This window comes from Poecilia latipinna, unplaced genomic scaffold (assembly GCF_001443285.1).
Source record: "Poecilia latipinna isolate Pla-1442-1.1 unplaced genomic scaffold, P_latipinna-1.0 Scaffold2919, whole genome shotgun sequence".
Classification (NCBI taxonomy): Eukaryota; Metazoa; Chordata; class Actinopteri; order Cyprinodontiformes; family Poeciliidae; genus Poecilia; species Poecilia latipinna.
This window is the reverse complement of record NW_015115535.1, coordinates 48,721-60,681: the sequence shown is the minus strand read 5'-3', so window position 1 is coordinate 60,681 and position 11,961 is coordinate 48,721. Positions and strand designations below refer to the sequence as shown.

At 39.8% G+C, this 11,961-nt stretch overlaps 1 protein-coding gene across 1 annotated transcript in view; it reads left to right on the top strand.

Annotated features, from left to right (window-relative positions):
- Nucleotides 1–3,339: 3,339 nt before the first annotated feature.
- LOC106939588 (protein diaphanous homolog 2-like) overlaps nucleotides 3,340–11,961 on the top strand; it is a 31,714-nt gene continuing 23,092 nt past the window's right edge. Inside the window, exons 1-2 of the mRNA XM_015022034.1 lie at nucleotides 3,340–3,524; nucleotides 11,282–11,417. Coding sequence (XP_014877520.1) covers nucleotides 3,405–3,524; nucleotides 11,282–11,417 — 256 coding nt within the window. The 5' untranslated portion in view covers nucleotides 3,340–3,404. The remainder of the gene's footprint in view (nucleotides 3,525–11,281; nucleotides 11,418–11,961) is intronic.

The following is an 11,961-nucleotide window of genomic DNA, read 5'->3' as shown; positions in this document are numbered from 1 at the left end:
TTTTTAAAACAATGGTGCCCTTTTTTAATTTTTAGTTTTTCGTATGTTTTTTTTTTTTTTTTTTTTTTTTTTTTTTTACATTTACTCCCCCCTCCCCCCCAAAAAAACTAAAGGAGTGATAAACATATTGTAAACATGTAATGGAAACATTATAGTGGTGTGCTTTTTTTATTCCTTTGATTTCTTGACATGATTATGATGATCATTTTCTGCACCCCCTTTTTCATATGATTTTAAACAATTTGTATTTATTTTTTTCATTCTAACCTAATTTAGCAAAGTTTATTTTTTAAAAAGGCTGTATATTTCTATGATGCGCTAGCTGCATATTAGATTCTAAAAAGTTATTTTTCTACTTACCCATAAAAAAATCACAACTCCAGTTCTGCAAAACTCAAGAGTCCTTTTGATGTTGAAAAGATATGTTACTTTGGCAAAGTTTTACTTTCACATCCATCCGCTGGGGCTCTCTAGAAAAGAAGGGGAGATTGAGGGAGGTGTACAAAGGAAGAGATAACAGAGGTCTGACAGGAGCAATGGGGGTAAATCGCGTCCAGGCAGACATGGATACAGAGAGACGGAAGAATAAGTCCATTCGCTGCCCAATGTTCTGACTGTCCCAGTGTGACCTTACAAAAAAAATTCAACAAATCTACACCTCCTCCTCCTCCACATGCGCAAAACTCCAAAAAACACTTCTGCAATTGTGTGGTTTTGGATCAATGTAATATGTTTTGCTCATGACATCATTGGTGAGTTTTTAGCTGGGGAAACAGAAAAATTCCAAATACGGCATTGATTATAAACTAGCAAAGCAGGACATGTTGGAAAGCTGCGTGGCCTCCACACAATAATAGCAGACTGTTCAAAAAGAACAATGTCTTGATAACTGTTTGGCCCTGGTAATCGCAGGCCACATGCTGTCCCACCTGACCATGGATGTTGCCAAGGCGACTGTAAAAGAACACTAATTGCCTATAACTGCACCCAGACTCAGAAACTGGGACCTTCGTAGGAGTAACACAAGCAAGCAGTGAAGTGTTGTCAAATGATGGCCTTTAATAATCGGTTGACTGCAACAGCATCAATTTAGAGTGGATTGCAGTGGGAAACACATAAGAAAGACAAACACATTTAATTAGATGAATTTTATATTATTAATCTTTAATTTTCATTGTTGCTCTTTACTTTGCAGTCTTTTATTTTGCATGTGCATCCAGCAGTTCCTCTGGCATGAACACTAACACTCCAAATAGACAAATACAGAGACTGATTTTATACTTCCTGTCATCAGGTGGCGCTGCAGGTATTGCACTTTACCTGCCCCAATTGAAACCTTGTTTTGCCTTATAGATATTTTCCATCTGTATTCCAATGTATAGGTCAATTTAAATTAGTAAAATTAAATTCAGTAGTTACACACATAATAGATTGAAATTGTAAGCAGAACCAAAAGCTTATCGCTTTGATATAAATTACATGTTTTTTTTTTTCTGATTTAAGGAAAAAACGAGACAACCGAGAGGAAAAATACTCCACCAGAAATGTAATACTAAAAATACACTTTAAAATCGTATGGATTACATCTCATTCATAAACTTCACTTTTCTCAAATTCTCATCTGATATTGAAGAGTTGGAGTAATTTTGGTTGATTGGTTAATCCTGTTAGTTCACCACTCTAATATTGTCTTCTTATTCTGTGGATAACTTTCACAGCTAAATCGTTTCAGAGAAGCCTTAGAAATAACCTCTAACTGAGGGTTGCCAGCCGTCCCGTAAAATACGGAACCGTTTCGTAATTGGCTGTTAAATGTAGCGTCCCATACTGATCCAATACGGGACGCGATTTGTTCCGTATTCTACAAATATGTAATAATAAAGAAGTGTTTCCCGAGTATATTATATAGTAGGCTGCTGCCCCAGTCATTGTTTGACTCACGGTAACACACACTTCCGGCCGGAACATTATTTGCGTTGCACAGACATAACGTCCAATTTTCAAGTTCGGCCCGTGGGGATTTTCATCGTTTTTGGGGGACCAATAAGCATCCTTAAAATGCCTGGCGTACGGCAGCCTTTCTCCTCCGGGAGCTGCTGGTTGGAAGCGCTGCAGGAGTATTTATACAGGTGAGCAGATAGCCTGAACACGGCGGGCGGCGGAGTAGTTGATGGTTACAGTATAAGTGTAGCTTTACGGAAGAACCGCACAATAAATTTAATATCATCCCGGTGTGAACAAACGGGTGGCGGAGCGCATCGTGGCGGTACATGGCTGGTAGATGAGTTTCTTTGTGGGAGAACAAAGGTGCCGTAAATATCCCGTATTGCTCCCCACGTTCTTACTTCGTCCCCTGGTCTATCGGTCGTGTTTTTAAAAAACAGCTGAATATCGTACTGATCTATGTGTCAACAAAAAAGACATAAAAATATTTTATCATCACACTTTGCTGTCTCTAGCATCGTGTGCCTGCAGACTGTCCACCAGCTGAGCTGCACTGTGCTACTGTACGTGTGCACTCTATGGTTATAAGTGCTCTTAGCTGTTCACCTCACTTAGGTTTGATGATTGTGGAGGCAGGATGAGTTTTGCTCTTGATGCACGTGGTTGTTTATGAAGTTATGCTGTCTTTTTTTTTTTTCGTCCTTGCGTGTGTGTGAGTTTCATATCCATCCTTCACGACAAATATAGCCAGCACCAATAACAACTATCGGCCTAAAATGAGTAAAAAGCTGTAATTTCAAGATGACCAGAGTGTATTAATGAAATTCCTGCTCAAGGTCTCCTTTTTTCCACGTTTGTGTCCTCTACATGTGTGTTCACCTAAATCTGCACCGCATCGCTCTCATCCCGCTCAGGGTGGGAGTCTTGTAGTGCCCCAGTGCAGTCTCCATGAGGTCAATGGCTGCTGTGATAATGTTTAACTGATGCCGGCTGTCAATACTCATTCACCGGGAGAAAAGTCCTCCGCCTGTTCAGTAAATTACACAGTGCAACGTGAGCTGTGAGGTTCAAAACAACCTGACCCCACTGTTGTTGTGCGAAACAATAGAACAATGACTGCAATCAGCTTTTCCAGCAACCATCTGTGTCATGCTGCTGCCTACAAAGCACCTTTCCATTACTTCAGGGCTGCTGCTATTAGCTCTCCTTGTCATTGACTCCAGAGTGAGATGAAGACCCTCCTTTATCCATTTTGTTTTTCTTTCTTCTGCTGACCTTGACATAGGTGGGTCTTAAAAATACTGTACGGCAACATGTGTGTGACATTTCCCTGCTATTGCTGGTTACTGTAGCATTTTAATGTCTGTGTTTGAGGCGTTGCGTTTTCCGTTTTCCTTGACTCCCCCTTTTTTCACGGCTTCTCCAAACATTCTCGGGAGCAGTACGAGAAGCTGTCCACCATGCACAAGAACATGCAGAAGCTGTACGAGAGCATCGGCAGCTACTTCGCATTCGACCCCCACTCAGTCAGCGTGGAGGATTTCTTCGGAGAGCTGGCCAACTTCCGCTTCCTCTTCATGGTGAGTTTAAAACGACGGCACATGTACTCGGTTCCTAGAAAGCAGACACACGGCGCCCAACAGCGGCCACCACCCACACATGCACATGCCTTTGCACTCGCTTGCTTGCACACATTGGGTGTTAGTGAAATGAGAGCTGGTTGCACATGCTCACATTTTCATCAAACTTTGCAGCAGGACCCCACAGATGGTGAAAAATTACAATGTTCTCATTGAAACTGAATGTTAAATTGGGATTACAATTAGAGGAGCATCCCAGTAAATTAGAATAGGATGGAGAGCTTAATTTTTTTTTGTCTCTAATTCATTTCAGGATGTGACTCTCATAAACACACTCTGATATATAAATCCCAGACTGAAGGGTGTGAACTGCAGAAATAAAAACTTGAAGTGTCACTGCATGTGTAGGGAATCTTCTTCTGAACTAAACTACTGAAATAAATTAGCATTCGTTTACATATTATGGCCTTTTTTTAATGATTTTTATAAAGGAAATGCTGAAAACAAATGACATAGCTAAGACAGATTGAAGATTTCACTTTTTTTTGTCAGTAGTGTTCACCTCTCGTTTGTAGTAAAGCCTTCCTTCTCAAAATGTCCTGACCCTGGTGTAATAACTAAGAGCTTTTCTTACAAATTAAGATTACTTTAAGGCATCAACATTTCATCTCCTTTGTTATTTTTGTCATACTTGACAGACCATAACTTAAGTCTGAAATAGAGCGTTGAAGGTGATTTTGTCCCTCTGCAATTCCAGAAGTCATCAATGTTTGTTTTTTTCTTTCACTTGGGAAACAATCATTTCAGCTTGCCAACTTCAAAATACAGGAAGGTTTTCAGTCCAAAACAGTGCCACACTTTGTATTCAGACTTTATATTTCCAATATGGTTCTTGTAAGTTCTCTGAATGTGCTCAGGAAGAATGTAACAAGGCCCACCTGCTGTCATTTCCTTCCATATGCCATTTTTCCTGTATCAAATACCTTTTTGTTTGCAGATAGTTTTCCAGTGCTATAACAGACTCTGAGGTTTTGAATAGTGTCACTTTTCTGTTTCTTGTAAAAGCCGACTAATGTTCCGCTGCCGGCGGACACAAAAGCAACTTCAGTCTTTTTGTGTTTTTTTTCTTTTGCATTTTATTTACTTTTGATTCAGTCAAATTGGGTCATTTTTCATTAATCTATTCTTCTCTCTTCTCTCACAGAAGTGTTGTAATGTCCCGAACATTTCAAAGATTATTTTATGTGCTGATCTTTTAAAATAGCAAAAATTCTAAAGACTTTGAATTTGTTTAAGATTTTATTAATGTTCACAATGGACTCAGAGATGTACGCAAAGCTAACCGATTGGAGAAGCGTTTGCTGCTGTTGGCTCTAGCACAGATTTGTTATATTAAAACATTTAAGCTAACGTTAAATTTAATGATTTTCCTGATATCAAGGGGAAAAAAACTGCTTTTATGGCTGGGAAAAAAGCTTTATAATTGTTTCAAATTCGCTTAAAATTTGAATTAAGAACACATTTACTCTAGAAGTGAAGCATTCCAGACAGACTCTGATGTTGACCAGAGTGCGGTCTTGGGGCCGCTTGCGGCCCTATGAATGATTTTCTGCTGCCCTCGACAACAGTTCTGCAACAAAACAAATCTGGCCTTTCTCTGGCTGACGCAGGTAGATACTTTTTAAAAAAATCTTTTACCGCAAGAGTTTCGACAAAATAACAAAAAGTTAGGTGCACCAGAAAATATTCCTCATTTATTAAACTGCTTTCTGTGTTAATCTCAATTTAAATTGAGCCACAAACATCAAACAACTCGGCTGCCCCCTTTGAGTCATCCAGCAAGTACTTCAGAAGACAGAATGACCCAAATCCCACTGTTGTTCCTGAACTTAGACTAAAAACGATTAAAAAGCCATCCCACAATAACCCCCAAAAAATAGAAAATGCTTTGCCTGTCTTTTAATAACACACTCATAAAAGACCCTTGACATGCTTTTGATCTACAATCTCCTTCTAAAAATGTCTGTTTCATTCATCTGAATAAAATCTTGCACATGCAGTTTATTTTTGAGCTGATAATAAAAAAAAAACAGGCACAAGAATATTTATTTAACTCCTTTCAGCACTTTCTCAGTTCAAGTTGATGTTGAAGTTTCTTCGCTGTGGACAGTGATATTTGTGGTCAATCAGCTATGGTGATTCTTGGGTTGTTCCTGAAATGAAACTTGGACAAAACCAGCCGTTTAAACCGGATAATTATCCCAAAATCGCATGAAAGTTAAGTTTATATTTGTTCATTTGCTAAAAGTTATAACTGGAGGTGTTTTCAGTCAGAATGCAGTCAGTGGTGCATTATTGCATTTTATATGTTCCTTTGCTCAACATTAGACATTTTGTTAAAATTGGCTTTAAACAAGTTCATTGAGATGCATTCATTTGAACATGGAGAAAAATTAATAGTTCATTGACGCATCAACCAGGTGCAAATTGAATTAGTAATGATAGAAGCCATATGAAAAGTAAAGTAAAAATCCCCTGTTTTTCTCAGCAGTCTTCTAAACATGTATTTACCTGTCTTTGCCTCTCTGCCATCTCTCTTTCCCACCTGGCACCTCCCCTAAAGCTCCAGGTGACAGGATGATGACATCCTGTCCAGACGGTGTTCTCTTTTTCTCCTCGCAGCCCGTTAATGTAAATGGAAAGGTCCCCTTGTCTGAATCCCTCTCGTTTTCTGACTCTGATCCTCGTGTGAAACCCGCTTCCCATTCTCTCTGATCAAAGTGCACGAGCGCGCAGCGCAGCACTCCCTGAAGGATTCCAGAGTTGCATATCTGTAAAAGAGGCATCCACCCAAGAAAATAAATTATTCTCTCAAGCAAATAGCTGGATATGAATATTTTATTACCGATTTCCTGCTATGGTTAAGGGGATAGAAGTAAGTGGGATATAGTGTAGTTAATATATTCATACAAAAACAATCCTTTAATCACCACATTCCTCAGATATTATTTATAGTTTTTGGCGCTTCAGCTTTACTGACAGAAAGGCTAATCCCATCTGCTTCCAGAGCGCAAGGAATCAATGGTTGTTCCTATTTGAATGTTGTTTTTATTTTTCTTACCCTGTGAAACAACTAGGCTAACTCATTTCTTCCTCCAAAAAAAGGTCTTATGCTTTATTCATCTTTGACTCGCGTCGACTCCTTCTTGATTGTGACAAATGGCAAATCAAATAAACGTGATGACTTGTTGTCAGTGAACATGCTAGCTGGATTTAGCCTCTTGGAACGCCTGGTGCGCCGCTGACATTTGTTTATTATTCTTTGTAAAATGCGGAGATATGAAGTTGTTTGACTCGGACAAAACATCCTCGCCAAGTTCCTTCTCTGTCGCGCCGCCCTTTGTAGCGCATTCACAGCACAAAGCATCTGCTGTATTAAAGAATTCCCTTGCAGTACAGTCACCCTAAATTGCTTTTACTAAAAAGCGGAAGCTTAATGCACCCGACCGACATAAGGCATTTGAGCAAACGCATTGACAGACAGTTCTCACAGAACTGAATGTAACTGATAAGAGAATCCATTAACTCTATTTTCCTTCTGTTTCATTCTCCGTCTCTCCCTCACCTCGTTTTTTTCTTTTTTTTTTTTTTTTGAGCCCAATAAAATATCATTTGAGCCAGGATTTGAGGAGTTCAACAATTTGTTAATTTAATGCTACTGCCATACTTTGAAATAGAGTATGGGTGAAATGCAATAGCAGGGAGTGTTATATGTAATCCTGACCAGGAGCATGAGGATGGGGAGTTCTTCTTTTTCATTAATGAGTTATCAAAGCACAGCAGATGGGCTGGGATGAGCCAACAGTTTTCCTTGTTAATGGAGTGACTTTCTAATATGACCAAATCACTCAGTGGGTCCATAGAGTAACAGGATAGAACGTTTCTGAGAAGGTTTTTAATATTTGTAGGTGCCATTTTTCACCTTATTTGATATAATCCTCATTTATTCCTTCAAAATATAAAACGTGATCGCTGCTTTTAGACTCGGCTGATTCATCATCATGTTTATGCAATATATTTACTTACTGTACAGCGACTTTGGAGGTCACCCATCAATATGTGAGTACATGTATACAGCAGCAGAAGCCTCTCAGTCCGTAACCTATAACTTCTTGAAGCCATTTCACCCCACATCCTGGCACACGGTGCAGCAGATGGCTAATAAACACATTTGCTACTTAAAGCCCAGGCGTTGTAGTGTTTGTAAAATTCAAATGAGATATAGCGATGGCACCCTCTCTGTGTGAGATCATTGGTGCAACCGAGCAGTTGGAAATACTTATTACGCCCTCACTGGACCGGCAAACTCATTTGCATGGGAAGGGAACCATGCTGTGGAAGATGTGTTGTGTTGCACAGGTCAAGGAGGAACAATACACACATTTTAGAAATTATAAAGACAACAGAGCCAGACTGGGTATCATGGCCATATTAGTATTTGGACAGCATTACTGACAGCTGAATGCCAAATGGAACACATTTTGTTCTTACAAAATTTTAAATTTCTCATTTGTTAAAATTTGCATAGCCAATATTTGATCGTGACGCAGGCATAAACGCATTTTTCTAATAACCAGAAGGACTTGGAAATACATTTTTGCTGGATGCAGTCATACGTTTTGTAGCGTTCACTCACACAAATCCAGGTTTCCAGGTCACAAGGTGTGCATAGAAAGTTCTGCATGTGCTAAAATGGACTACGGCTGGAAAAAAGGGAGGGAACAAAGAGACATCCTGACCCAAAGCCCAAACCACCTCAAACCCTAAATGGACTTCCCGACTGTCTGAAAATATCTAATGTTTCTACGTACTCCAAAACGATACATCTATAGAAAGATATTTGCCTAATCTTCTTTGCAAAATAGTTGATAATGATTTGGGAACATAAGTTGTCAAGTACTACCACAGATTCTCAATTGAATTTCAATCTGGACTTTGACTGGGTCGTTCTAACATGCTTATTGTAGCTCTTGATCTTAACTTTTTTTTATTTGCACCAACAAAGCTCTGCATCTCAACCAGAGTTCAATATTTTTTCCTGATCTCACCAGAGGAACCATTTTCTGCATGCATCCTGTTTTCTTTGGCACAACAGATTCTTAGAGGGACAAACAACAAAATGCAAATACCAAAGAGAAAAACCTTTCATGTTTTCTCTTAAAATCACATCGAATGATTTGGTTTAGTCCAGAATGCATTAGAGAACTAACTGGACATTAATAGAGTCCATTGAGAAATATCTGAGCAAGATGTCAAATCAACCAGTTTATTTATCAAGTCACATTTCATTAGAATATTTTAATCTTGGACGTCCTCCCACAATAAACGGAGCTGTCAGGGAAACTGAGCGCGATACAATCGATCTTCGCCCGAAGGAAATTTCAGCCTGTCGCAGAGAACTGGGAAAGGGACACAAAATAAACCACAGATGCAGGGCTTTGATAATTAGAGGTGTTGTTTGATTAGAGCCACTAAATTATGTATCGTAATCATGTTTACAGTCAGAATTAATTGTTTGTTTAGAATAAGTTTCGCCGACAGGACTTATGTACGCAATCTACATAATTTCTACCCCGATTTTATCCTGAAGCACTTCAGGAACGTTCATTTGGAAATGAGCTGAACCCTGCTGGTGGTTGGCTGTCAGAGCTGCTCATCATTTGGAGAAAATATGGGAGGTAAACGTTTTGTTGCCAATACAAGGCACAGCTCTCATCCTGTTGAAAGCGGCAGCAGAGTGGATGCAATCAATATCCTGTGCAGGGGGCAGTGGTCTAATTTACACAGCCTTGATGTGGTGATTAAATACAGGTTGGTATGAGAGACGTCGCTGACTTGCAGTAGTTTGAGACAAGTAATCACAATTTCACAACACACACACAATGTTAATACTTTCTCTTTCTTCACTATCATTTTGTTTATTTCCACGATTTAAACTTGATATATATATATATTTTTTTTTTATCACAATTACTCAACCTCGCTCTTCTCTCTCTGTCTCTGCCGCCATCGCTGCCCTTGTCATCCGTCAAGGAGGCGGTGACAACGAGGGCCCGTGTCCTTGGACATGTAGAAAAGCCCTGCTATTGACTGGCATGATGAGCCGCTCTTTCCTTGTTCCTTTCCCGCAATCCCCATAATCCCTCTGTCTTAGCTGCCAACACGGCGCACTCATCAGGACCACAGGGGCGGTGGATGGGGGGCCTGCTGTCGCCACATATTATATCACCGCTCAGAGAGGGTTATGCCTTCGCTTAAAGCTGCCCACATGGATGCATACAGGAGAGGGAACACCACAGATGAGCTGAAGCATAAAGATGTAAATGGACTCCAACCTTGGCGCACATAATCGTATGGATTTACAAACATGAAGTATGACCTCCCACACGTGGAACCTCTGCTGCACCACAGGCGTAGCATGCAACAGCATTTTGTTGTCTCCAAAGGTCACACAGTTGCATCTTATTCTCTCCTTGCAGCAGAACAAACTGACAGATTTGTACAGTGCTGAAGACATACGGTTTATTATCTCTCTATCCCGGGTTCCTTTCTGGCATTTCAGCTGGTGACCGCGGAGGAGACGGATGCTTTCTGAATGCTGGGCTCGCTGCACGACTGCCACATGTTGCTTTCTCAATTAAATGTCTTTCCAGTGTTGTCTGAAGAATTATGCCTGCATTATGTCGTGCAGAGATTTTCAAAAGCGTTCAATTTGAACCTTTTCACGTTTTGTCTCATTAGAGCCACAAAATTCAATGTATTTTAATTGGATTTTATGTTATTGACCAACTGAGCGAGCATAATTATCAAGTTGATACCTGTTTTTTTTTTGTTTTTATCTCTGGTTTTGGGGTGCAGCCTATTGGCGTCGAGAAAAATGAGAATGGTGCCAATAGCACGGCGAGTAGCATGGCGCCTGGTGTTTTAGCTTCCGAAGCTGCATTTTCTTTATAACATGTTAGATATTCTTTACAAAAAATTCCTTGAATAGGTGAATTATCCACATTCGGCAGAAGAATCTGCTGTCAACAGGCGGGGGTCTTCTGGGCCACTTTATGCACTATGCTTAAATGTTAGTTAATTATTGTGAGTACCAAGGTTTTTGATGCTCTGTGTCTGTATAGTGACACTTTTTACAACTCTTAAAAGAAAAGCTGTAGAACTTTTGCTGGTAAATATATTAAATAACCAAGCTATTCTGCTAAAATAGCAGACAAGACGAGCAACATTCTTTCATGAAAACTTGACATGGAAATATTGAATTTTTTTTTTAATTTATTTATTTTTAATATCACATAAGATATCTATGAAATACTTTGGAGTTTTTGTTATGTGATAAAATGTGCAAAAGTCAAAGGCTATGAACACTTTTTGAAAGCACTGATTATGTGTGAATGTCCTCATTCATGTAGGTTTGGCATTAAATCAACTGTGGGACTGAAATCATGTACAGAAACCCCACTGATAGATGGGCTTATAATAAAAACAGGCCTATACACAGCAACAGATGCATTGTTTATTCCAGACGCTTATCTCTATCAAGCCAGTTGCTGAATAAGACTTTGCTGATGGTATTCTGCTGCTCTTGTACACTATACAGTGTAGAAGATGATAAAAGAGTGAAGGTGGCAGAGCAACATTCTGATTTTATCTGTTTGTGTGTGTGTGTGTGTGTGTGTGTGTGTGCGCCTCATCAGGAAGCCGTGAAGGAGAACCACAAGAAGAGGGAGATGGAGGAGAAGATCAAGAGAGCCAAGCTGGCGAAGGAGAAAGCTGAGCGAGAGAAGCAGGAGCGTCAGCAGAAGAAGAAGCAGCTGATTGACATGAACAAAGGTACGCTGCTTCTCCCCATGCCGCTGCCGAGACGGAGACGGGGAGTTCAGGGGACAAGAAGCGCAAGGGTGGAGAGAGGGTTTCATGGAAATTTGCTGCACACGGATTTGAACTCAGCCGCTGATGCTAATGCAGAGAAGCAGGGGGAGGGAGTCCTTTATTTTAGTTTATTTTCAACTCTCATGTTTACAGTGCTTCCATAGCTCAGTCAGTGCTTCCAGACAAAAGAGAGGTTATGCTAGAATTGGTATTTTCTACTTATCCACATTCTGTAGACAAAAAACATTCTCCCCCTGCTGCATCTAAAAATTGAACACATTTTATTCAGTCATGCTTCCAGTTATTGGAAAGTAGTCACAAATAAACTCAAATATTTTGTTTGCTTACAGAGACACATGCTGGAAAATACAGGCTCCATGTAAAGATAGGAAATTAAGGCCCGTTTTATCGACTAAACCGGAGATTGCTGTGTAGATGGCAATCTCAACATGATCATTATGGCTCTGGTAGTTTAGCATTCATTACATGGAAGCAATGCAAGGAA